Source organism: Rutilus rutilus (assembly GCF_951802725.1).
Source record: "Rutilus rutilus genome assembly, chromosome: 7".
Classification (NCBI taxonomy): domain Eukaryota; kingdom Metazoa; phylum Chordata; class Actinopteri; order Cypriniformes; family Leuciscidae; genus Rutilus; species Rutilus rutilus.
Window position 1 is genome coordinate 17,261,580 of NC_140221.1, and position 27,267 is coordinate 17,288,846.

Here is a 27,267-nt window from a genome sequence, read left to right on the forward strand (position 1 = left end):
ACATTTATTATTATTATCAATGTTGAAAACAGTTGTGTACAATTTTCTTTCAGGATTATTTGATAAATGGAAATAGAAAGTTCAAAAGAACAGCATTTATCTAAAATGGAAAGCTTTTGTAACGTTATCACTATAAAAGTTTGGCGTCAGTAAGGTTTTTTTTTTTTGGAAATAAATTAATCATTGTATTCAGCAAGGATGCATTAAGTTGATCGAAAGTGACAGTATAGACATTTATTATGTTGCAGATACATGCTGTTCTTTTGAACTTTCTATTCATCAAAGAATCCTGAAAAGAAATTGTACACAACTGCTTTCAACACTGATAATAATAATAAATGTTTCTTGAGCAGCAAATCAGCATATTAGAATGATTTCTGAAGGATCATGTGACACTGAAGACTTGAGGAATGATGCTGAAAATTCAGCTTTGATCACAGGAATAAATTACATTTTAAAATATATTAAAATAGAAAACAGTTCTTTTAAATTGTAAAAAAAAAAAAAAATCACAATATTACGGGTTTTGCTGTATTTTGGATCAAATAAATGAAGCCTTGGTAAGCAGAAGAGACTTATTTTAAAATTAAAATTAAAATGTACCGTTCTAATAATTTTGTCCACCACTGTATTTTGAACATACAATATTTATGGTAAATATTAAAGCAATAAGTGTTCATTTAATGTGCATTAATTTACGTTGTAATTAACACAACAAAATAAAATCCATTTTTTGCCGATGGTGAAGGTTCGATGAAGGCTGGACTTTTATTATGAAGCGTCAGTAAAGATGACGCACAATTACCGCGCGCTTCGTGTTTTTATACGCATGACGTTCTATGCACGAATAATAGTTTTATCGGGAGAATCATTCTTAACAGTTTGAATAAGTTTATATAAATTAAGGTTATATTTGAAGTCAGTCATTAAAAGCAATGACTTCGATGTAGTAATAATTGGAAATCTAGTTCAAAGACCCCAAGTGCACTCTTTGTAAACATGCGGCTGTACAGTTAGATTTGAGTGAGACATTCAGAAACGCGAGCAGTGATGCTACAGGATCCAGTATGACTTATTGTACTTGTGTTATAGAAGAGCTGCAATACTGAAGCAGACTTATGCATTAAAAGAAAGCTAATGTAAGTGCATGTCCACACGGCGAAAATTGTGCAGTGCAATGTCCAGTCATCTAAAAAAAAGTTGGGTTTTCAGGTTTCATCTTGTCTAAAATGGCATCGGATGATTTGCTTGCGAAGAGGGAAAAAATCCAGAGGGAGATTTTGGCTCTTGAGAGTTCTCTAGGTGCAGACAGCAGCATCATAGACCTACTGTCATCTGACAGCAACAGTGGTGAGTCACTGTCTCTTAAACACTGTTTTTGGACATCACATTAACACAACCATGACGCCCCCAAATGCCTGTCTAGTAAGTAGATATCGGCCTATCTTGGAAATATGTAAAATCATATATTGCTGTATTATATATGTTCAATTTATAAGTAAATCATTCATTAAACTGGTTCAAAAAATGTTCTAAATGATTCGGTAGTGGTCTATTGATGAGTTAATGAAGCGATTACCTGGAATGGTCATGGGAATTAATTTGTCAAAAAGTTGGGGGCTGTGTTTTTGACTTATGTTCTGTGTTAATGTCATATTATGTTTCCATGACAGATGATGAATCTGATGACAGTGGGCCTGTGATTGAAGGATTGGTAAGAATCTAGAAAGCCGCCTGGTTGATACAACACACTATAGAAATGAAATGTAATTTTTTTAATAAAAAATAGTATTTGCTTGTAACTCCCTCTTGAAGCATGATGACTTGGAGACAGAGAGGCAGCGGATTCAGAGGGAGATCGAGGAGTTGGAAAATACACTTGGTGCTAATGCAGCACTGGCTGACGTATTGCAGGGTAAATAATATTATTCTAATTTAAATATACAGTGATTTTCATCAGCCTAAAACAAATTATCCTTCACAATCTCCATGGGCACTTTTGCTGAAATTAGTGGGTTGCTTTTAAATATTTGACGCGTAATCTGATAGGTCAGTAGTATTTCATCATAGGGTCTGCCTCTAATCAACCCTTTTTTTTTTTTTGGTGAAACAGACAGTGAACATGGAACTGATTCTGTGAGTTACCGCTTTGCTTCCTTCATACATGCTTATTTATTTATGTACATTTTCTAATGTAAAAAAAAAAATGCTTATACAATTGTTTTACGTTCATTAGAGTGATGAAGACAGTGACGAGGATGATGATCAGTTGGATCTCCCGCAAAATGTGGAGACTTGCCTGCAAATGAATTTTGTCTATCAGGAGGTGCTGAAAGAGAAACTATCTGAGCTGGAACGGCTCCTCAAAGAGAATCAACAGCAACAGGTGAACAACAAACATCTGGGCCTGTAGTTCATTGAAACTGCGTTTTCATGCTACTCGATTCCATGAGTTAAATTACACTATCACTCATTTAAAGCTGACTGTATCTCCACAGAAAGAGATTGAGGCTCAGCTCTCTGGCCCAAGCACGTCTAGCTCCTCCGCACAAGGACTTCCCTCTCAGAAACTCTTTCTTGGATACTTCATGAAGCCTTACTTTAAAGACAAACTCACCGGTCTGGTATGTGATGAAAGTAATACTGGAAATATGTATTTTTCTGGTGTCCGTGAAATCATGCATTTCAGTATCGTTATTGACTTTTTTTGCCCGAAGTTATTTATTATTTGTATTTGCCTCCAGGGCCCTCCATCAAATCCAGAAACTAAAGAAAGGATGAGTCACGGTACCAGACCGATTGATGAGCTGAAAATAAGAAGATGTATGTTTTAAGACATTGTGCTTGCTTCTTGTTACTTGAAGATTTTTTTTTTATATATAAAAATAAAACATGTGGTAATGTCTTTCAGGGGAGGGTTGGCAGAAGACTTTGCTGTCTAACGCAGTCGCCACAGACATTATGAAAAGGATGCTACAACCCAAACTATCCAAGTGAGTTCCAGAAAAAGGAAAAGCAAACCTAAATATCTGGTTATTGTTGGCCTCGCTGTGTATATATATTTTTTTATTACATTTTGAGAGCTTGCAATCATCTGTGTTTTCATAGGATGGAGTATTTGAGTGCCAAGATGTCAAGAGTTGACGATGAGGGAAAAGAGGAGTTGAAAAAGCAAATTGAATTAATTGAACAAGAAATTGCAAAAATAAGGTAAAGACATTTTAAGCACCTTGTCTCAGAGAAGATGTCCTGTAAGGTTGTACCTACACTTCTATTCAAAAGTTTAAGGTCAGTAAGATAAAAAAAAAAATATATATATATATAGACTATACATGTATACTGTTACAAAACATTTCAAATGAATGCTGTTCTTTTCTTCCTATTCATCAAAGAATCCTGAAAAAAAGTATCATCGTGGTTTCCACAAAAATATTAAGCAGCACAACTGTTTCAACGTTAATTGTAAGAAGAGGGTTTTTTTTCTTGTGCAGCAAATCATCATATTAGAATGATTTCTGAAGGACCATGTGACACTGAAGACTGCTGAAAATTCAGCTTTACCATTAGATGAATACATTTTTAAAAACAATAAAAAACCTTACAGACTTCAAACTTTTGAATGTTAGTGTACTTATTATGCAATGAAATGTGTAATCAAACTCAGTATCACCTTAGCACCCTGAAAGATGATCAGCTGGTGGGCGAACAACATGACGATCATGACTGGGAGAAAATATCAAATATTGACGTAAGTTATGTAGTTGTTTTATTGACATGCAGCCAAATGCATCTTGTACTATCTTCTAACATACATTTCTCATTTTAAAAGCATGAAAGGACTTGTTTCTGTGTGGTAGTTTGAAGGTTTGAGACAGGCTGACGATTTGAAAAGGTTCTGGCAGAACTTTTTGCACCCCTCCATTAACAAGTCGGTGTGGAAACAGGATGAGATTGATAAACTGAAAGGAATTGTAGAACAATTCAATTGCTGCCATTGGGACAAAATCGCAGAGGCTCTTGGGGTAAGGATAGGGAAATTCATGCACTTTCAAAATAGCTGCTTATGTTAATATGCTGTGTATTATGGTTTTTAATTTTTAACATGTTTAACAATGCAACCTACCATTCATTTAATGTCTTTGACATATATATTTCTTGTTATTTCCCTTCCAGACCAACAGAACGGCCTTCATGTGCTTCCAGACTTATCAGCGCTACATTTCGAAGACCTTCAGAAGGAAAGAGTGGACACCGGAAGAAGACCAGATCCTCAAAGACCTTGTTGAAAAAATGAGAATCGGCAACTTTATTCCTTACATACAGAGTAAGACAGTTGGGTCTTCTTGAGTTCTTGTACTGGATATGGGGTATTTGTTCCTAAAGCAGATCATTCTGACTCTGAAATCAGATTAGATGAGTCACATTCAAAGTAGAATAGAGAGCCTAAGTCCCTCCCCTTCCGGTGGACCACCATGGGACCTTATTTCGGAAAAATATTGTATGGTAGTCAACGGTGAGAGACAACAAATATTTTGATCTCGTTTGAATTGTGCCCTGAATTACACATATGATGTTTGTCAATTTAAAAGATACATTTTAAAGTCAAGAAAGTCGCAGTTTGATGTAAAACTGTTGAGGTATAAGACTGTGAAAATACGTAATTACAAAGACTACAAACCCAAAAGGCGCACATGTGACGTCATACCTTTTCTCTCAATGAATGAAGCTAACTTTACTGAAGCTAACGTCTGTCATTTTTTCTATAGTCTTACGTTATAATCGTAACGTTACGCCGTCATGCCTGAGTGTTTTGTACCAGACTGCACACATACGATGCATGTTGGTGACGTACATAGTGCGAGACGAGAGATGTAGTTCATTGAGCGATTTTCACATAAAACTAAATGTTACTCTTCTGTTTTATGACAAACTGCGACTTTCTTGACTTTCATAATTACCTTTTAAATTGACAAACATCATATGTGTAATTCAGGGCACAGGTCAGACGGAATAAAAAGATAAGTTGTCTCTCGCGATTGACTACCATACATATTTTTTCCGAAATAAGGTCCCATGAGCCGGAAGCGGAGGGGAGGGACTTAGGCTCTCTATAGGTGATATATAATTTAGATGTAATTTTTCTATGAATAGAAGAAAACCAATAAGGGAACTGTGAGGAATTTATTCACACATGATGTGTTCTTACATCCACCTGCACTTTTTTTTAATAGTTTATTTTACAATTTGTTTCAAATGCAAAAATGTGTTCTTTATGACAGGTTTAACTGATTACTGGTTTACTTTAGTTGTATTTTGAATGCAAGTATGTATCATAAGAGCCATATATTTGTAATATTTATTATCTCCATAGTGTCATATTTCATGGTGGGCCGTGATGGATCACAGCTGTCATATCGCTGGTCGTCCGTTCTGGATCCCTCTTTAAAGAAAGGTCCCTGGTCCAAAGAGGAGGACCAGGTATGGAACATAATTTAATTTTCTCATTTAATCAGGATTCTTACGTAGTTTAAAAAGTATGGAATTTGATTTGAGTAATTTCCAGGTCTAGATAACTATGGAAAAAAAAAAGAGAACTGAGTTTCCAGACTATTGCCTGAATTCAGTTTTCTAAAATCTAAAATGTGTCATGGCCAAAGTTGAATGATCCTTTAGTGATTGTTGAACACGACTGAATGTATTCAAGGTGCAGATTTTCATTACGCCAAACTGTTTGTCTTTACCATAAGCGAGTCTCTTTTGAACCACACTAAATGAATGTGTGTCTGCCACCCAAACCAGCAACAGATAAAGGAGCAAACGATTATCTAAATCAGTTTTACTTTGCTGCTAGGCGATCGTGTAACATCAAACCACATTTACAGTGTCAAACTGATGTGTCAGAGGTAAAGAACAGAGGTTATTAAGTGTTTTAGGTACTTCATCATGTAAGCACAGTTTATTACTTAGAGAAAACCAATGAAAAAAAAAGAGAAAATATAGATGATAGATGACTGTATATAATGCTAAAAATAATGTTCTATGAACCGTTTATGTTAAATATAATGGTCTGAAAAAAGTATGGAATTTTGAAATGGAACTTGAAATTAGAAACAAAGGCTTTTGTATCACTGAAGACACATTTCAGTTTTAATATCTGTTGCCATCACATGCATGCCTTTTTGCTGTTCCTTAACCTGCTAAAATCACACGTTCACTAATTTGACTGACTTCTCTCACATCAGTTGGGTGAGAGACAAATATATATTTAATATATTTGTAACAAAAATATTACAAATATATTAACTTGGGCACTAAATATGCACATTAGAATGATTTCTGAAGGATCATGTGACACTGACGACTGAAATAATGATGCTGAAAATTCAGCTTTGTCATAACAAGAAAAAAATACATTTTAAAATATATGAAACCAGAAAAAACGTTATTTTAAATTGTTCTAATATTGCATAATATTACGGTTTTACTGTATTTTGATCAAATAAATGCAGCCTTGGTGAGCACAAGAGATTTCTTTTTAAAAACCATAATCTTTTTAACAGTACTGTATCTAAATAACGAATGACCATTACATCAAAGCCAGTTCAGGATGACTCATCATAACTGACACATATGTTCACTAATTTGACTGACTTCTCTCACATCAGTTGTTGCGGAATGCTGTCGCAAAGTATGGCACTAAAGAATGGGGGAAAATCAGAGTAGAAGTGCCAGGCAGGACCGACGGTGCTTGCCGTGACAGGTATGATACATTTCAGGAAAAAAGTACATTTATGCTCTGCAACTAATGTTTGAAAATAACGTCCCTGAAATCATCTCAACTCCTAAATCGAACTTGCTAACAATGCATGGTGTGGTGTAAAAGATGTTTAGGCCAACTGGTACTTGATATGTAAATGTGAATATTTTTCTCACTTAGGTATTTGGATTGTCTTCAGGAGAATGTGAAAAAGGGGCCTTGGAGCAAAGAGGAGGTGGAACTACTAAAACAGAAGGTGGAGAAATATGGTGTTGGTAAGTGATTTCCCTCTTAAATCTTTTATTTTTATTTTTTTTACGCATATTTGATGTACACTACTGTTCAAAAGTTTGGGGTCAATTCAATTTTGTTTTTTAAATACATTAAAGGAGCTGTATGTAAGAAATGTATTTCAATTAATCATAAAATGGCCCTTATATGTCACTAGACATTAAGAAATCATGTTCATTTCAAATACTTATATCACTGACAACAGTAGTACAGCCAGGATATTGTCATTTAAAAGTGATAGTTGCAGCCCTCAACTGATGTTGATGTTGTCATGTTGTGTTTTGGCCTGAAGCGCCACCCTCCACCTATCTACCAATCACGAAGTCAGTAGTGTTTCAGCATCCGGGTTGCCAGCTCTGCTCTAGTTACCACAGCTGCAGCTACAAACGTTCGTGCTGGATCCTGCAGCCTATCTGGCAACCTCGAGTCAGGGGGAGGGGGAGGGGATACACCGCGCTACAGTAATTTGAAAGTGATTGCAGTACCAGTTTTGGCCACAATCTTACATACGGCTCCTTTAACAAATAAGGCTCCTGCGAGCCTTTTACATAATGTTCTGGACATGCCCAAGTTTGTATAACTTTTGGAAATCGATTTTTGATGCATTTTCACTTTCAGAAATAATAGGATTACCAATAGACCCATCTCCTTTTATTGCTATATTCGGTGGTACAGCACAGAACATGCGCCCAAGTAGTTATAATTGTAAAATGTTGGCCTTTTGCACACTACTCGCCAGAAGATTCATATTGTTTAAATAGAAAGACCCTATTCCCCCCACTTTTCATTGGATTAAGGACATCATGCAATATCTAAAACTAGAAAAAAAATAAGATACTCTCTTCAAAGGGTCTACCCAGAGATTTTATGCAATCTGGCAACCTTTCTTGTCATTTGTTAAAAAATTCAAGTTGGGAATACAGTCCAAAAATATGTGTAAGGAGGATGATAATAGAATGTTAATGTTTTTTACAATGTAATTGATACTTCATGTCTAATGGGTAGAGGGATGGTTTGTGTTGGGGTTTTGACTGGATATTCTGTATTGTGTTGGTTTTTGTGTTTTCTTTCCTTGAATATTACAAAATCTTAAATAAACAGACCTTGTTAAATTATTATTTATTTTTTTACAAATATATTAACTTGAGCATTAAATATGCATATTAGAATGATTTCTGAAGGATCATGTGACACTGACGACTGAAATAATGATGCTGAAAATTCAGCTTTGTCATCACAAGAAAAAAATACATTTTAAAATATATTAAACCAATATAAAACTTTATTTTAAATTGTTCTAATATTGCATAATATTACTGTTTTACTGTATTTTGATCAAATAAATGCAGCCTTGGTGAGCACTAGAGATTTCTTTTTAAAAAACAAAATCTTTTTATCAGTACTGTATCTAAATAACGAATGACCATTACATCAAAGCCAGTTCAAAATGACTCATCATGACTAATTTAAATCATGTTTTGTTTTTAACTATATGAATATGGAGCAAATCTAACAAAAGTGTGTAAATATGTGTTCAACATTTTGATATGACACGTGCAAAGAGAACTTTTAAACCAACAGATTTTATTTGACTTTTACTTTTGAACTCAAGCTTTGACCTCACTGCTAATTGGTTCATGTTTAGTGTGAACATTGCAGCTTTGACACTGGTAGACAACCTCACAATGACCATAGTCATTTTCAATCTAGAGACTGTGTCAGCCTTCAAAAGAGCTCTAACCACTAGTATTGCTTACTGTATCCTAAAGACTTTAAATTGTCTTTATCAATTGAATTTTCCAGGCAAGTGGAGTAAGATTGCCTCAGAGATCCCAAACCGGGTTGACTGCCAGTGCCTGAACAAGTGGAAATTAATGACAAAAACTGTAAGTTCATTCGTCAGTATGTCTTGCAGCAGTCAACAAGAATAAATATCATGAATATTCAAACACACTGTTGTTATTTCTTTGTTTAGAGTCAAAATAAAGGCTTAAAAAGAGAAATGAAGCAAACAACAGGACAACAAACAGCAAAAAGACGAAAAGTGTTGGGAAGAAAATTAAAAACGGAGATCTACTCCAGCTCTGAGGATGAAAAACCGCTAAAGTATATGGACAGTGATGATGATGATCAAGATCTTCCCTTAGTCGAAGATGTGGAAATGCCAAAAAAGGACTATGTACAGCCAGATATGAAGAAATGGATACCTACGAACACACTGCTTATTCCTCAAAGAACTCTCAGGACAGCGTGGGTCCGTCTTCCCACCAATGAGGAGGAACTACAGGAATCCACTAAAGAATCTGGGTTAGGCCGCATTCGATCAAAGGATAGCAAGTGTCCGAAAGTCAGACCCATTTTGGTGCGCAACACCATCCTGAACAGTTTTGGAAACATGGAAAGAACTTACGTGGGTATGAATCCTCCTGTTCTGCAGAGCCAGGTAAGATGTTTACTTTCTTCATTCTCTTTTCTTTGCAGATCAATGTAGATTTATATGTTCTGCAGTTCTTCTTTTTAAAATGAATTTCTTTTCATGCATGCAGACGGACGATGAGAAGGCCATGATCAAGGTGGCAGGGATTGATATTAGAGACTTCATTCAGTGGAAGGGAGCATTGGTAATAAAGACGTGTGGTTAACAGAGATGATGCTAGGTGTTACATTTGTAGTAAATACCATAAGGCCATTATATTATTAATATTTGTTTAAACTAAGATCATAGAAAATGGTTGCCACTTGCCAAAAGCAATTCAAAAAATAAGTATGATATTGGAAAGACAATAGTCTTAAATCTGTATAATAATATTTAAAGTTACATTTGGAAAATATATTTACTTAAAAAAATATATATATATACTTTGTTGATTATCAACTTTTTAGGGTCCAGGAAATAAAAAGAAAGTCCAGGGATGTCCAGGAAATAAAAGGAAAAGAAGGCTGGTTCAGGACATGTTCAGCCTTAATAATGACCTCCTGAAAGCTATAACCCCATGGATTGGTAATGTGATCCTGCCTCCACCAGTGAAAGACAATACATTTTGCGAAGGTACAGACTCTTGTTTCACTTTTGACAAAACACCTGAAAATGGTGGTTTAGTTATAAGCAGGCCTGCATGGAGTTTGCACAAAAAACTTAATTTGTATTTCTTGATCAAACTTGCACTTCTTCTGAAACGACTCTTCAGGCAGATTACTGGATAATGATACCAGTAGCTAAAGTGATGTTTAAGTTTTGCCCCCTTTTTTTTATGCTTCTACCAAGATATCTTATTATGGAACTAAAATGAGAACCATTTTAATTGAATGCATTTAGGTAGTAGTATTCTAGGCTTCAGATTCCATGTGGGCCTAGTTATGAGCGAATAGTTCAATGCATACGTTTTTGTTGTCAGTTATTCATTCAATCAATAACCACTTTACAGGTGATATTGTTGGAATAAAAGCAGCCGACATCCCTCTCCAGAAGACATCAGTGCTTTTATTTTACATCAAAGTAAGCCTAACATCTTTGTCAACATTTATGATGAAATAAAAGAAATGAAGATTACAGGGTTTTACATGGTTTTGTGTTATGTCTGAAAACAGGCTTTTCACATAGATGTCATGGGTTGCAGAAATGTCATTGAAATTGATCAAAAGAAAGGCATTAAGGTATTTATTTATCAATCCAGCTTTGTTGTAGGGTTGCCTTCGACTAAGAATTTTCTAGTTAGGGGCAGCCCTGCTTTGTTTCTGATATGCTTAAAAATATGCAGTATTTTTTTAAAGAAGTTAATATCTCGAAAATTAGTGTTCTATCAGTGTTGTCAATTTTTCTCTTTTGTGTCAGTTTTTCCAGAAGCCTATTGCTATATGTAAGCCGAGAACAGGTATCTAAGTTTTACATTTATCCATTTCAAAGTATTGAAATAAAATAGCAAAACTACAACATTCCAAGAGCTCCGGTTATTTCTGTCAAAACATGCATAATGTTAATCTGTCGTTCCTATGGTTATATAGATCCTCCTAAAACAGTGGCAGTGATGCTTCAGGAAGCAAACCAGACAGCTGAACACAAGAAACCTGCAGAACCTCCTCAACATTCACCTCCCCTGCAGCCAGTTCATCATCTTGACCCTCCCCAGTTGCCAGACAGGCAGATGATGCCCCCTGCTTTGATTCATCCCAACAATCTTGTCATTACACAGCCAAACATGCAGGAGGCAGTGCAACCTATAATGCTTAAAGGACAGAAAATATCACTACTACCACAGTCACCACCGCAAGCAATATCACCAATTCCTCTAGCGCTACTACAACAGACACCGCCAGCGCAACCCATCACAACCTCAACATCCAAATCACCAAGTGTAGAGGACTCAAACAGCGTCCAATCTATGAAACGCACCCGCAAACCTACTGAGAAGGTCCAAGCCCTAATGAAAGAAGCTAAAGTTAAAAGTAGAAAAAAAGAGTCACCGAAACAAAAAAAGAGCAAAAACGTTGCTTTACCGACCATTACATTGCAGGCACAGCCAGTAAACTGGATTCTTACCCCCACCGGTTTGGTACAAGTTACTGGTCCACTTTCTGCCAATATCCCAAGCAACCAGATGCTGAACATGTCAAACAATTCCCTGCAAACTAACAGTACTTGTCCATTCACCTTAACCAATTTATACCCATCATCATCTGCCCTCGTTGTTGCTTCTTCCTCTGTCAGTCCTGGCCTTATAAGTTCTTCGGTCTCGAATGCCTCCAGCTTTACCCAAAAGACTTCCTCCTCTATGAACATTAGCCCCAGAGGTAATAATTCATGCATCCAGATGCCTCCTTCAACTACTACTAGTTTAGTATTGAACCAAAGTATGTTATCCCAAGCACCTACCAAAGTTGACCAGAGAGGTTCTCATGTTGAATCTACAAAGAACTCATCAGACTCCTCCGCTGATGAAACCATTGTAAGGCAATGTCAGTCATCTCCATCAACAGGTCCCAGTGCATCTCATGCTGCTTTCAGCATTCTTCCGGTTCCCTTGACCGTGCCAGCTTTGGCTAGTGGCACAACAAATGAAGTGGCAAAGCCTTGTGGTGTTTCTGAAAATGGCTGCTTTCCTGTGAGAACTAGTCAGCTGCCAACTGTCATCCAACAGAAAAGTTTGCCCGTCACAAGATTGAGACCCCTTTGTGCTTCTAGAAGACCTTTACAACGTTTGGCTCCTGCCCCTCAGATTGTAGCTCCATCATTTCATGTTGTTGCTCCATCACCTCAGTTTGTAGCTCCATCACCTCAGTTTGTAGCTCCATCATTTCATTTTGTAGCTCCGTCACCTCAAGTTGTAGCTCCATCACTTCGTATTGTAGCTCCATCACCTCATGTTGTAGCTCCGTCACCTCATGTTGTAGCTCCATCACTTCATGTTGTAGCTCCATCACCTCGTGTTGCAGCTCCATCAGTAGTACCTCAAATCACAACATCAAATAATCAATTGATCTCTATTCCTGATCCACCCTCTGATGGTGTGAGCTTCGATCCTCACTTGATATTTCCTGAGCAGTCATCTGAAGTAGATGACTGGATGAATGGAAAAGGTGGAATTCCGATACCTCATCTAGAGATGTCTTTGCCTTACCTTCCACCGTCTGCCGCCAGCATCAAAACACTGACTTCTTTACTCAAAGCTAAACAATCTCTGCTTACAACTGCAGTGAAAAGCCTTCCAGTTGAGTATCAAAATGACATAGGAGAAGAAGCTCAAGTTGCTGCCATCCGCAAAATGATTGCCGAAAGGTTTGCCTCAAATCCAGCGTACCTGCTTTTCAAGGCTCGTTTCTTGTCGTGCTTTACCTTACCAGCTCTTCTGGCCACCATAAACCCATCTGAGAATGAGAAATGTCAGTCATCCACAGATAACAATGCTGCTGCTGCTGATGATGATGATGATGATGATGATGATGATGAGGTCTCGCATTTACAACAGAGGGAAAAAAGAGTTCACCCACCAGCTGGAGTAAGTTGCGCTTAACATTGAAGCAACCTTTGTTTGTTTATTAGTTTTTGTGCTAATGTATTTTTCTCTTTCAGAAGATTGAGCTTAACATGAATGAAAACGAAGCATCAGCAAAACAGTTCTCAGGAATCATTACATAAAGGCAAAGGAGTTGACGTCAAATTACATGGTTGTTCACATTGCATCAGTTGTTCAATTTCCATACCATGCAATTGTGCACTAGTGCTAATAGCTTCAGATTCTGTTGAATCTAACTTTTTATCCGTTTAAGGGACCAGTCAGATATTATGTGTTCTTAGCACTGATTTATTTTACTCCAGCCACATGTTTTGTTTGTGTCTTGGCAAATTTCTTGGGGAAAAAAAGACACTGAATTTGCACTGACCTGTTGTTAAATTATTCTTAAATTATTTTATACTTTTGTTTTGTTGCTGTTATTGTTTCTTGAATAAATTATGTAGAATTGTGAAATGTCTTGTCATTTATGTCTTTGTATTATAAGCATTTATAATTTTTATGCTTTTATATTATGTGATCATAATGTGCAACTTGTAGAATCAAAAAGTAGGACAGTTTTGAAAATCGTAAATTTATAATATTATAATAAATGTTTTGGTATGTTCAAAACCACTTGATAAAAGTATGGCATTTCTAGGGTTTTTTAAGGGGTCATGAATTGAGAAATCAAATTTTCCTTGATCTTTTGACATGAAAGAGGTCATTGCACTATAAAAACATCCTGTAAGTTTCAGAACTCTTCAGAAAAATGTCGATAGAGTTCCACATGTAATACTTATTTCATATGCAAAGATGTTAGCCAATCAGAGCAGTGGGCGTTTACATTCAAGTCTCACAGCAGACACGCCCCTTCCAACAGCGTTCAAATCGGAGTCTAAAATCAGGGAAGAATATGGTCTTTTATTTCTAAATTATGACCATTTTTGCTGTAAAAATCATCCTACTATTATAAGTGCAACTCAGGAAATTGTATAAAATAAAATAAAAAATAAGGTGCACACAGTAGTTTTTTCATAAAAAAAAAAAAGTTTGGGTTTTTCAAAACTACCAAAAGAATGATAGTTTTTAAAAATGTGTTTTAAGTTCATGGACACTCACATGAGATAAACTCCTGTCATATCAGAAGCCTGATAAACCTCAAAGCGACTGCCAAATTAAGATCATAGACACACACTGAATAAATTATTCATGGCCTGTAAATTCTTTAGAAAATGTCAAAAAACTTTGCATACTGTACTCATTCTGCAACCAAATGCCACCGTAGTACAGAGACCCTAAAGGGACAGGAACGATATCTGGCAAAATACTTTTGTGTCCCTTTAGGGGCTCCGTCGTACAATGTATTGCAACACAAAGATTTATTGTGAAATAGAGGGAAATAAAAAGACTGCACTGACAACTGGAAAAAGGGAACTGCTGCCACCAAAGTGCTCACTGAACTTCATTTCCTTTTTGAGTTTACACACCAGCCAAATGTGTAATGTGCATTTGACCTTGAAGCTTGCCATCAAACAACTCTTATCAAGCCAAAAGAGAACTAGTGTCAGTCATGTCTGATGGCACAGGAGTTTTGGAGGTGGAAGAAGACGATGAGTGCTGGGCACGGCTGGAAGACTACAGAATGCTTCTCATCAAGACCATTGAGCCCTCAAGGATAACACCTTATCTGAGACAGTGTAAGGTGCTGAGCAGCGAGGACGAGGAACAGATCTACAATGACCCCAGTCTGGTTATCAGACGCAGAAAAGTTGGTAAGAGGTTTCAGACCACCTAAAGTTTAACTGTTAGGATTTCAGAGATTAAATATGCTACAAACTGTTGTTGAAAGTTTGTGAAATTCAAAGCTTTCAATCTCATTTTCTAAGCATATATTCTTATCTTAACACCCCAGGTACCTAGATATTTATATAGACTTCAGGAATGAGTATTTTTATTCACTTGTAGGGGTGCTGCTGGACATATTACAAAGAACTGGCGTCAAAGGATATGAGGCATTTTTAGAGAGTTTGGAGCTGGACTACCCAGATGTGTACCGCAAAATCACTGGCAAAGAGCCTGCTAGGGTCTTCTCCGTACTAATTGGTGAGTTGTACATTTTTTATTTATTCATTTAGCATACACTTTTTTAAATGTATTATGTCATGTAAAAAAAAAAAAAAAAAATGTATGCAAAAGGATAATTGCTCTGATAACTTTTATCATCATAGACCTAAGGAGAATAGACTTAAATATTGTCAGGCTTTTTCTCTGAAGGTACTCCAAGGGGTCCTTATAGGATATATAAACCATATGGAATTTTATTTGTTAATTTTGGACACTTTACTAACCCCTGAGGCCACAGGAGAGGAGTTGTAAATGGTAGTGTAGGTCACGTGACAGTAACAACGTGACCACTGACGTATGCCCGGATTACATTAATTCCACACACTTTCATGCTATATATAACATACTTTTTACCAGTTAAGAAGTCATTAATTTAAAAGAAGTACCTCAGAAAGTGCTGCATGTAATTTTAGACGCAGTCAGTGACTTCATGCCTGAATGAATGTCACTTGTCGCCACCTACTGGTGTTACGATGTAAACGGCAGAAATAGTCACTGAAAATTCCCCACCTCGAATGCTGACAGTCTGTCTGGAAAATACACAGATGCAGATGATACACACAGTAAAAAGTCCCCATGCTGTTGGAGCATCGCTCGGTCAATCAAATTTGAGTAACGTTAGCCTACCGACACTAACTGTTGTTTTATAAAATGCAGTAATGTTAGTATTCTAAATCAGCCTTTCTCAAACTTTTTTCAGTCAGGGCACCTTTCAAAAGTGCATAAAATCTCAAGGCACCCCAGTGTAAAATATAATTTAAAAACACTGCATAACCCAAATGTAAATGCTAATTTTATATATATATTTATCTAAAATGAATTTACAATTTTATTAATCCGTTCATATGTTTAACCCTTTCACACGTAAGTTTAAAATATTCTGGCTGACCCCCCAGCGTGAGTTCCCTTATCGAGTCGGTCTCTCGACATTACGTATGGGGAAATCCATTTTCCTCGAATTATGAAGTCTGATTTGAATAACTCTTTTGCTTGCAAATAGCCAATGGCGACCCCGCCCTCACCTGATTGGCTGACAGCTCCCAATATAGGTGACGGTGGGCGCCAAAACCCTCAGAATCTTTTTTCTTCACTCGAGTCTGGTTTCACCGTTGATGTACGCATTAGAGCGGAATATAGTAAGGAGTTATCCCCTCTCGCGTTCCGGTGGATTATATCATCATGTCTCTTTGCCGCATGTGTGGTGGACCCATCGAATTCCCAGACGCACACGAGGAGTGTGTGCAGTGCCTGGGTCGGGCCCACGCAGAGGCGGCATTTGGAGGATCGGGATGTCCTGCCTGTGAGGAGTTTCCCATTAAGATCCTTCGTGCAAGGCTGGCCGTTACACGTAACGACGGTCTTGCATCTCCTGCCTCTCCCCAGTCTGCCGCCCTCGAGCCGCGGACCGGGAGACGGCAGAGAACTCCACCTGTGGATTCTGTCGAGGCGCTGGCGTCGGCCCAACACCCACGCCATCCTCACGTGGCAGAGCCCTTGACTTACTCTGAGGCCAGTTACCGCCCTCCTGAAGAAGCGCGGGAAATGATCTCGTTTGGATACGACAGTGACGACGCCATGTCTACCAGTGCCTCCGACCCGGGAGCGTGGTCCGAGTCCCCGTCTGAAGGCGCCCCCGCCTCCTTGGATGCAGAGCTTATGGCCAGTCTCACGGAGGCTGTGGCGGATATGGAGCTGGAGTGGACAGCTCCCAAGGAGCTACCGTCTAAGAGATGGATGGACGGTTCCTTCCTCGGCGCGGGCCGTCAGGCTGAAAGCCCGCGGAGACCTGCGCCCTTTTTCGCGGAGGTCCACGAGGAGCTCACCAGGTCATGGCGCTCCCCTTTCTCAGCCCGAGCCCATGCACAAGGTACCCAGCTGCTCACGACAGTAGAAGGGGCGGAGAAATTGGGGTGCGCGCGATTGCCTCCTGTCGAGGATGCCATCGCGGCCCATCTGGCGTCTTCTCCCGGCTGGAAGACCGCCCAATTGCCTTCTAGGCCATGTCGAGCTACTGCACACATCGCCGAGAAAGCATACACTTCAGCTGGACATGCAGCATCTGCCCTCCACACGATGGCAATCCTACAGGTTTACCAAACAAGACTCCTAGGGTCCCTGGATGAGGGAAGCCCGGACCCGGAGTTGCTCAGGAAACTGCGCACGGCGGCGGATCTCGCTCTGGCGGCGTCTAAAAAGATCGCCCAGGGAATCGGCCGCAATATGGGCAGTCTTGTGGCCCTGCATCGCCATCTGTGGCTGACGCTGTCAGGGATGCGCGATGCTGATAAAAGGCAGTTCCTGGACGCGCCGGTGAGCCCTACGGGTCTTTTCGGTGTTGCGGTGGAGTCACTATCTGACAAGTACGCCGAGACCGTCAAACAATCTAAGATGATGCCTCATCTCCTGCCGAAACGGTCTCAAGCCCCCCCCCCCGCAGCGAGATCCAGGTCTTCATCAGCGCAGCGCTCGGCGGGACACACCAGGCGCGCGTCCCCGAGTGCGGCAGAGCGTCGCGAGCCGGAGCCTCCCTTCCGCCAGAGGCAGTTCAGGAAGCCCCGCTTTGGTGCGAAGCCGGCCTCTAGCAGCCAAGGGCGCCCGGCGGGCAAGAAAGAGCAGCGTTCCTGATGTGCGTGTCGGGGGGAAGAGAGCGCGGGACGTGTTCGTCGGACCCGCTGCAAAGAGGGCGTGTTCCCGCCCAGAGCTCGGCGTGAATGTTTTGATTTTGAAACCGCTGTGTTCTGTTTCAATAAACAAAGTGCATTACATGTCTCAGCAAAAGAGCTTTCTTCCTCCCTACACTATTACCCGCGTCATAAGCGAAACCTCTCCCCCGGGGGACGTTTCGCAGAGCGGAAGCTCGGGGAAACCCGAGGAGGTGGCTATTTATGTCCCCGTGCGAAACGCCGCGGACGAGTCACCTGTCATTCATGTAGCGGTCAATGCTTCCCCGGTGGCTGGCGCTCAGCCCCCGCCGCAGCATGCGTTAAAGCCCCCCTTATCGAGCCACCTGAGCGCGTGGTCGACGCTCCCGACGGCATCAGATTGGGTGTTAAACACAATAAAACGCGGCTATATACTCCAATTCGCTCGCAGACCACCCCGCTTCGGCGGTGTGATTATGACAGAGGTGTCAGAACAGAGCGCCCCGCTACTTCGGGCAGAAATCTCTTCTCTCTTGGCCAAACAAGCAGTAGAGATAGTACCCGAAGAGCAGAGAAATTCCGGTTTCTACAGCCGTTATTTTCTAGTGCCGAAGAAGGACGGAGGGATGCGCCCCATCTTAGATCTGAGATTACTGAACAAAGCGCTCGCGAAACGCGCGTTCAAAATGATAACTGTGAAGCAGATCCTCGCGCACATTCAGCCCGACGATTACTTCATTGCAGTGGATCTGAAGGACGCATACTTCCACATTCAGATAGCCCCGCATCACAGGCGCTTCCTCCGTTTTGCATTCGAAGGTGTGGCATACCAGTTCAAAGTGTTGCCGTTCGGGCTGGCGCTCGCCCCCCGTGTATTTACAATGTGCATGAATACAGCGCTTGCTCCCCTGAAGCTCAGTGGAATGCGCATTCTGAACTATCTCGACGACTGGTTAGTCATCGCGCGGTCGGAGTGTGTTCTCGAGGAACACAAACACAGACTCCTCGCCCACCTGGCAGGTTTGGGACTGTCTGTGAACATGCAGAAGAGCGCGCTTCAACCGTGCCAGTCTATCACATTCCTCGGTATGGTGCTGGACTCGCGCGCTATGATCGCGAAGCTGTCAGAGTCGAGGGTCCAGTCGATTCACAATACATTAGCCCTATTCGTTCAAGGCAGAGCCATCCCCTTAAAAACGTTTCAGAGGCTACTCGGTCTGATGGCAGCTGCAGCCTCCGTTTGCAGACTGGGCTTGTTGCACATGAGACCGCTTCAACACTGGTTACAGAACCGAGTGCAGCCGCGGGCGTGGAGAGCGGGAACGGAACGCCTTATTATAACGCGTTCATGTCTGGAGACTCTAGCGCCTTGGTTCGATTCGACCATGTTCGAGCAGGGTGCTGCTTTGGGCAGAGTGGTCAGACGCGTAGTGGTCACTACGGATGCGTCACTGTCAGGCTGGGGAGCCCTCTGCGATGGCAGACCGGCATTCGGTACGTGGACAGGGGACCAGACGCGCTGGCATATAAACTGCTTGGAGATGGAAGCGGTTCATCTAGCGCTGCGGGGTTTCCTCCCGTTTGTGAAAGACCGTCATGTTCTTATCAGAACGGACAGCACGGCGGTGGTGGCGTACATCAATCGCCAGGGAGGTTTACGTTCGCGATCCCTGCAGGGGCTAGCGAGACGGCTGCTATTATGGACGGACAGAGTACTCCTGTCGATTCGAGCAGTGCACGTGCCGGGCAGTTTGAATTGCGGCGCGGACATGCTGTCCAGGAATGGCATTGTGCACGGGGAGTGGAGGCTTCACCCGCAGACGATAAACATGATCTGGAATCTGTTTGGCAAAGCGGAGATCAACCTCTTTGCATCGCAGGAGAATGCTCACTGCCCGTTGTACTTTGCATTGGCAACAGCCCCTCTAGAGGGAGACGCACTGTCGAGCCACTGGCCGAAGGGACGGAAGTATGCTTTCCCTCCGATCAAGTTAATGCCGCTGGTGCTGCAAAAGATCAGAGAGGAGAGATGCACGTTGATTTTGGTGGCGCCCAAATGGCCCAACCAGCCGTGGTTCCCGGAGTTGGTGAACATGTCGCGGTTTCCCCCGTGGCGGATACCACCGAGAAGGGACCTCCTATCTCAGGCGAAGGGCACCATATGGCACCCCAACCCGGAGCTATGGGACCTGCATGTGTGGCAGGTCAGCGCGGAGTATCACAGCGAGTGCTGCAGACAATAGCAGAGGCTAGAGCCCCCTCAACGAGGCGCTTATACGCCCTGAAGTGGAAAGTGTTTGCTAACTGGTGTGTTGACAAGAAGGAGGACCCCAGGAATTGCGACATTCCCGTTATTCTGTCCTTCCTACAGGAACGTCTGGATGTTGGTAGCGCGCCATCTACACTGAAAGTCTACGTGGCCGCTATTGCCGTTTTCCGTGATGTGCTGGATGGCCATTCAGTGGGGAAACACCCTTTGATAACAAGTTTTCTCCGGGGAGCTAGGCGGCTTAATCCCCCCCGCCTGCGTCAGATGCCGGTCTGGGACCTGTCGTTAGTACTTAGTGCACTGTCCGACCCACCTTTTGAACCTGCTGAGTCTAGCGACATTAAAGTGCTCTCATTCAAGACGGCGCTACTGCTCGCGCTAGCTTGCGGGAAACGGGTGGGGGACTTGCATGCCCTGTGAGTAAACAGCGCGTGTATGCAGTTTGGACCGGACGATTGCATGGTCAGACTTTTACCCAAGCGCGGCTATTCGCCTAAGGTGCTCTCAACGCCGTTCAGAGCGCAGGTGGTTACAATTCGAGCTTTTTGCCCCGATGAGGACAGTGATTCAGTGTCTCAGAAGTGCGCCTTGTGCCCCGTGCGTGCCCTGCGTGCTTATGTGAACAGAACTAGCCATTTTCGAACTTCAGAGCAGCTCTTCGTCTGCTACGCGGGTGCCAAGAAAGGCGGCGCGCTGTCGAAACAGAGGCTAGCACACTGGATAGTGGAGGCTGTGCGACTGGCTTATGCTTCCCGGGGAACCGCTTGCCCTATAGGGGTGCACGCCCACTCCACGAGGAGTTTGGCGTCATCGTGGGCATGGGCGAAGGGTATGTCTATTCAGGACATTTGTTTCGCAGCAGGCTGGTCCTCTCGCAACACGTTTGCGAGATTTTATAACTTGGATATTCCTTCGTTCGCACCACATGTACTGTCAGTGCAGGGAGAGGGAGCTGAGTTGTCATTGGACTAGACTACAGACACGCCCCGTCTGGCGCGCGCTCTAGTCATGGTTTCGACCAGGTCGTGTAGGCAGTGCGAGTCATTAGCAATAGCTGCATTATGTTCACTATATCTATGTGTCCCCTTATAATGCCCGCATTCATAAGCCGGCAGTGTATTCCTAAGCACCAATCATATTGCTGCAATCCCCCATTCACTTCAGTTCAGCGTTGCTTAATTAGGTGAACGGGGCTACGTTGGTGCGGGCGCCGACTTGGCTCTGTGCCAATAGGTGTTCAACCAGGTCCGGTGCCTGAACCTGAGCTGTGGTGAGGTAGGGATTAGTGCTTGTGCCCTACATGAGCTCGTTGCGAGCTGGGCCGGGTTTTTCCCACACGGCGGGGGTTTTATTGCTCCCCATACGTAATGTCGAGAGACCGACTCGATAAGGGAACGTCTCTGGTTACTCACGTAACCTTAGTTCCCTGAGAGGAGGGAACGAGACATTACGTAACCTGCCGTGTGGAAAAGACTTCAGTCTCCTTACTCTCGTTCAGCTAAGATTCTGAGGGTTTTGGCGCCCACCGTCACCTATATTGGGAGCTGTCAGCCAATCAGGTGAGGGCGGGGTCGCCATTGGCTATTTGCAAGCAAAAGAGTTATTCAAATCAGACTTCATAATTCGAGGAAAATGGATTTCCCCATACGTAATGTCTCGTTCCCTCCTCTCAGGGAACTAAGGTTACGTGAGTAACCAGAGACGTTTTTCAAGGTGACCATTATTTAGAACGTGTCACTTTAAGGTTTCCATGGTGACGCGTCATTGCTTGTCACGTGACACACCGCAGCAACAGCAGAGCTGAATGAATGATGATCTGCTTTTATGTCATTTTTCCTTTTTTATTCAAAATATTCACAAATTTGTTAGATATGGCATGAAATATCTGATATTCCGATTGTCAAATATATGCAAGTGGAAGTGTTTTGTTTTTTGAACACCATTATAACGATCGCGTTAGTTGAGCTGTATGCGCGATGGGCGCCGCCATGTTAGTTTGTGCCGCAGATGCAGTTCAGAGAATCGGATCTGTTGGATTTACAAGTGAATTCATCCACTTCTCCCGAAATACATAAAAGTAAGTGGCAGGTGAACTGGGAGAAGAATAGAGTAAACTTTAAAGTTACTTACACAATGTGTATCTGATATGAATAAAACTAATTATAGTTATATACCCCAGTGTGCCGCGGCACCCACTTTGAGAAAGGATGTTCTAAATGAAATGTAATACAAAGTGTTAGAGGAAAATACTAGCTTTTTATCCTGAGTGTCCAGGAGTGATGCTAGACCCGATTATATTGTCATGGGCCTGTATAACAACTTCTGCTTTATATAACTATCTCTGTCCACCCAGACACTGCCGGCGAATGTGGCCTCACTCAGTTCCTCATGAGCGAGGTGTCTCGCCTACAGAAGCTCGCACAGGATGAACGGAGGGCGCGACTCGAAGCGTCTGCGCAGGCGGCGGAGCAGCTGGACACCATCCGCCAGCTGCAGCTGCGGGACAGCGAGCTTCACAAACAGCAGGACCGTGTGCAGCGCATCCGAGAGGAGCGTGAGCGCATATGCGAGGAAGCGCGTAAACTGAGAGACGAGAATTACCGACTGATGCACGAGCTGACCCGACTGAGCGAGGAGAAGAACTGCGCGCTCATGTGTAACAGAGACCTCCAACTCGAGGTGATCAGTCATTCCATCAGGATTTAGGAAACAGGAACATGGCCGTGTCATAGGTCACCACAAAATGTATAGATAGACATAAGAAATATAATGCACTTGTTTATTTGTATTTATGGTTGTAACTGTAATGTTGATGTTAGGGGAAGGGCAAAAATGAAGAAAGTAGCCTATTAGATTAGATGAAATATTTTTAAATATAATTTTATTATCTTTTCGGTTTCACTTTATTTTGATGGTCCCTTTAACACATTCTGTTGATTATAAATACCGTTGCACCTACATGTCTACTAACTCTCATTAGAGTGTTAGTTAAGTATTAATAGACTGGTAGGGTTAGATTAAGTTGACATGTATGTAGTTGCAAAATTACTTTAGTCAGTAGACTGTCTGTTGGAGGACCATCACAATAAAGTGTTTGCAGATATTAAGCAGACAGTCTACTTATACTCCAATGAAAGTTAGTTGACATATAGTTGCAAAGTTACTTATAGTCAACAGCACGTTCAAAAGGGACCATCAAAATAAAGTGTTACCATCTTTTCTCTTTGTTTTTCTAACTTGATATTTTTTCTTGTCTTTTCTCTCTTTGTATTTATTTCCCCCCTTTTTGGCCCTTTCTATAAGATTGAGAAATTGAAACACAGCCTAATGAATGCAGAAAGTAACTCAAAGATCCAACGGAAAAAGACAGTAACCTTGAAAAATGCCATGGAGCAGAGGCCGAGCCCAGAGATGATCTGGCAGCTGCAGAGAGAAAATGATCTTCTTACAGCTCGTGTACAAGAGCTTGAAAGTGCTTCCAAGGTAACTCAGCCTCACTTATCAGACTACACTAATCAAGATATGATTAAAGATGACTACCACACACAATTCTTTCACACAGGTCAAAACTCTGGAGCATGAAAAGCTTGATTCACAGTCATTGGAGGATTTAAAGCAACAAAGTCAGGCACACTACCAGGAGCTGGTGAATGATCTCTACAATCTAAGGAGAGATCTACATGACGCCGAAGAGTTGCGTGATAAGGTAACCTTTGTTTACATGCAAACTGGACAGAAGTGAATTCTGCTTTAATTTTTATTATGCTTTTTATATAATAACAATACTTTTTTGTTTTTCCTTTTAAATGTAAGTATCGAGAAGAGAAGGATGAGTTGGAACTGAAGTGCGCGATGCTAAGAAAGGACTCCAAAATGTATCGTGATCGAATGGAAGACATTCTGAAGCAGCTGGAAGAGGTGATCAAAGAAAGAGACAAGGTATAATCAAACCTTTATCTTTGCATGACAGAGCATATCAAGATCGTGTTGTACTGTCTGCCCTACACTGGCAACACTGATTTAGCTGTTTCCCACAATCTGCACCGGAATTTAGAGGGTGTCACATGTGGCAGTAAATTAATATTGTGTTTGTGTTAATTAATATCAACACAAGGAAGACAAGGAAGTGTAATAAAATGAATATTATTAACAAAAAGATACTAACCACTTCTAAAATTAATGGATAAGGAAATAAAGTACATAAGATTGCTAAATCCAGATGATTGAGGTGAGTGTTACTATGGCAGTTACACATATCTTATGGAAAGATAAGAAGAACCTTATTCTGACTTCAGCAAATAAACTGATTGATTATTACTGGCATCAGCTATACAAAATCGAATGCAAATTAGAGAATCATATACTCATTAGTAATTCAATACTAATGCCAAGGTGTCTGGAAAGAGGTTGGGTAAAGTGATATTTACGTTATGATGAGTCCGGTGACAGCGATGTCTTCCAATGGTTGTGTTGGGCCGCGCTGCAGTGGGAAGAAAGGAGTTGGATTCTGTTTAGCCTTAAACTTGAAGTGCTGCGGATGCTGATGGTCCTCGTCTGTGAACACATAAGAACCATCTAGTTGATTGTTCTGAAGTCTGTGCGGAAGATTCAGACTATCTGGTACACGCAGATGGAGGATCCCTGAAGTTGGTGCAGAAGGTCCTGAAAATAGCTTGGCACAAGCTTGGTCGTTGTTTCTGTTTCTGATTCCAAACTCCCAGAAATTCCCTTCTTGCAGAACTTTCTTGCTTCTCTTTTTAGAGATTCACAGTATTTTCCAACAAAACGCAACAAGAGTTTGAGAGTTTCTTTTAGCAACAACCACACCAATTTACTACAACAGCTTTTTTGTCTTCTGAGCAGGAGGGATTTGCAAATCGTCACCTTTCCAATCTAGCAATTCCAGATTAACCTAGGCCATGTGCTGAACACATAGAGTCTCAGTTTTCATTGTCCACTGAAACTCAATCACACTGAAGGGAAACTTTTCCACAAATATGTGGAAAGGTGTTGCCATCCTGTTTGCCTGCTGTCGACTACAATGTTCTATCCACCTTATTTTTAACGAAAACAAACTTATTGTTGGAATTATAACAGTATTTTACACTGGTTAGTAGAGCAAATATAGTTTCACCGTCTTTATTGTTCTAGTTATTTACCTATTGCGGCTAATGATTTGAAAGTCTCACACATACGCAGAAAATAGCTTACTTCTGTGTTGTAAAATAAGATTGTTTGGTCATTTTAGTTTATATGAAGGCCATTCTCTATGGTATTCAATTGTATTAAATGTATCTGTTCTATGCATTTCATTAACTGCTACAATTGTATGGCACTGCCCATTTGACAGGCTATTTGTACAAGAGAGGAGTACCATTTGGAGAACTCAAAAAATCTCCAAGACAAGGACCAGTACCGCAAACAGATCCGGGAGATGGGAGAACGTTATGATGAACTTCAAGTCCAGTTGTTTCGAACTCAAGGAGATGTTCTTGCTCTTCAAGCAAAACTTCGCAAACAGAAAAACCCAATTCAAGTGGTATGTATGCTTGAAAACCGTTACATGTATGAATGGAACAGATGAAACATACATTAGTTTCTTTTTTGTCACTCTGATGTGAGCACATTGTCTATATGCACAAAATGTATGACCACTGGGTTACAGTTTATAGTGAATAATAAGCTGATTATGATTTGTTTTATTCCTCAGAACTCAGAAGAAAGCTCTTTGCTCAGTTCATTTGAGGTAAATTTGAATAGCTTTCCCTTAAACTGATTTAAATGCAAAAACCCATCAGAATTCACTGCAGTTATACAGAATATATTATATTAGTCAACATCAACAGGGTTGTTTACTTTTTATCCACAGCTGAAAAGTCAAACTAGCGAAGAGGAGGCCAGGGAAAGGGGTGAAAAGAGTAACATTCAGATCTCATGCTCAAAAATAGATTGTTCTCATTTGTTAAGCATTGTTCCTTTTTTCTCACACAGATATGAGTGAAGAATCACAGAGCCAAACATCTGGCGAGTACAATGTAGGTTGTCTTTGTTGTGAATGTTTATGCATACACAATGAAAGTGGCTTTATTTTTTTTTAATTGCATTTTTCATTCTTGCAGTCGTGTCTGTTTTCCGAGAGGATGTTCTCTGAAGAGGACGCCTCTGGTAACCGCAGAATTAAAGGAAAATGCAACTTCCATTACAGGAGGTTTGTTTTTTTATTCTTTCATAGCCACAATTTAACCATTTAATTTAACCATTAAAGGTGGGGTTGGCAATTTCGGAGAGGCTAGCAATAGCAAGCTAGCTTTGAAAGTATGAGATCCCACCATCTCTTCAAAGCCACGCCTCCTCCAAAACACATGAATGCAGGCAGAGTCTGCAAAGCATCACGAGAGATGGCGTTAAAATTACCTCATGTCTCAAAGCACATAACATTACAATAATAATGAACATAAACAGCTTACAGACCTCTTAAATTCGGAACGAATGCAATGACTGGACGAACATTTTTTGGTCCTGAGACTTCCACAGACAATACATGTAAAAAATACATTTGTTAAAAAATTGCCTACCCTACCTTTAAAGCAGAGCTACTGAGAGCAGTAATTACTATGTTTCAGATCTTAATTAAACTGAGTGATTTGTTCTTAAGCAATACTCCTAATGTGGTCTTGTACAGGAAACGTGCTTTAAGAACAAGAAAAATCACAGACAAAGACAATGTGCCGTCCATCCTGGACAACACCACCGGGAGTGATACAGATGGGATGTGACAAACAGCTTTGGACAAGATGAAGAATTGTAGCTTTCTTTGAAAGCATATTAAAATACAATTGAATCACAATACAACATTGTTCTGCCTCCAGTGACTCATAAAACCTAATTAATATCATATCAATATCATAGTTTTTACTGTCCAAGTGTGTCCAGTCTGTTATGACTTAAGTCATAAGTTATGTCATAAGTTATGAGTCTGATCTGCCACAGTACAATCTTTCTGTTGTCTATTAATAAAATAAAATATATTTGTATATATTTATGTTTTCTTGAGCAATAACAGTTGAAATGTTTGAATTGTAGCTACTTGGTATGTGCAGAAACTGATACTTGAAACCTTTTGATAAATAAACTTACCCTGAAAAATATTTACTGAACTAAAAAGCATTATTACCCCGTCTCATTATTACCCCT

At 40.9% G+C, this 27,267-nt stretch overlaps 2 protein-coding genes across 3 annotated transcripts; both read left to right on the plus strand.

The window, feature by feature from the left end:
- Nucleotides 1–747: 747 nt before the first annotated feature.
- Nucleotides 748–13,512, plus strand: snapc4 (small nuclear RNA activating complex, polypeptide 4). 2 transcript variants are annotated; one of them, XM_084414301.1, is made up of 25 exons: nt 748–1,139; nt 1,213–1,350; nt 1,674–1,714; nt 1,816–1,915; nt 2,114–2,136; nt 2,237–2,386; nt 2,499–2,624; nt 2,745–2,823; nt 2,912–2,993; nt 3,109–3,210; nt 3,676–3,748; nt 3,858–4,022; nt 4,174–4,324; nt 5,372–5,478; nt 6,666–6,760; nt 6,938–7,032; nt 8,852–8,934; nt 9,024–9,491; nt 9,595–9,669; nt 9,932–10,097; nt 10,474–10,544; nt 10,637–10,702; nt 10,881–10,920; nt 11,051–13,041; nt 13,116–13,512. In XM_084414301.1, exons 2-25 carry the CDS (start codon nt 1,230–1,232, stop codon nt 13,179–13,181), a joined length of 4,536 nt encoding a protein of 1,511 aa, XP_084270427.1. In that variant the 5' UTR covers nt 748–1,139; nt 1,213–1,229; the 3' UTR covers nt 13,182–13,512. The 2 variants fall into 2 exon arrangements, with proteins under 2 accessions (XP_084270427.1, XP_084270428.1); XM_084414302.1 differs by having other exon boundaries at nt 1,101–1,350.
- Nucleotides 13,513–14,582: 1,070 nt separating this feature from the next.
- card9 (caspase recruitment domain family, member 9) lies at nt 14,583–27,237 on the plus strand. The gene is made up of 12 exons (XM_084414893.1): nt 14,583–14,810; nt 15,004–15,141; nt 22,427–22,752; nt 23,377–23,556; nt 23,636–23,779; nt 23,887–24,012; nt 25,424–25,612; nt 25,784–25,819; nt 25,943–25,982; nt 26,065–26,108; nt 26,193–26,281; nt 26,756–27,237. The coding sequence occupies exons 1-12, from the start codon at nt 14,609–14,611 to the stop codon at nt 26,847–26,849; spliced, it is 1,608 nt and encodes a 535-aa protein (XP_084271019.1). The 5' UTR covers nt 14,583–14,608; the 3' UTR covers nt 26,850–27,237.
- The last annotated feature ends 30 nt before the right edge of the window (nt 27,238–27,267 follow it).

What these genes read in the sequence shown, in the direction of transcription:
- snapc4 (XM_084414301.1), top strand. Translation starts at nt 1,230, where the DNA reads ATGGCATCGGATGATTTGCTTGCGAAGAGGGAAAAAATCCAGAGGGAG. An exon ending in TGAGCTGAAAATAAGAAGAT is followed by an intron (nt 2,824 to 2,911) that starts GTATGTTTTAAG and finishes AATGTCTTTCAG; the next exon opens with GGGAGGGTTGGCAGAAGACT. An exon ending in AGACAATACATTTTGCGAAG is followed by an intron (nt 10,098 to 10,473) that starts GTACAGACTCTT and finishes ACCACTTTACAG; the next exon opens with GTGATATTGTTGGAATAAAA.
- card9 (XM_084414893.1), top strand. Translation starts at nt 14,609, where the DNA reads ATGTCTGATGGCACAGGAGTTTTGGAGGTGGAAGAAGACGATGAGTGC. An exon ending in GGTCTTCTCCGTACTAATTG is followed by an intron (nt 15,142 to 22,426) that starts GTGAGTTGTACA and finishes CTGTCCACCCAG; the next exon opens with ACACTGCCGGCGAATGTGGC. An exon ending in CCGAAGAGTTGCGTGATAAG is followed by an intron (nt 23,780 to 23,886) that starts GTAACCTTTGTT and finishes TTTAAATGTAAG; the next exon opens with TATCGAGAAGAGAAGGATGA.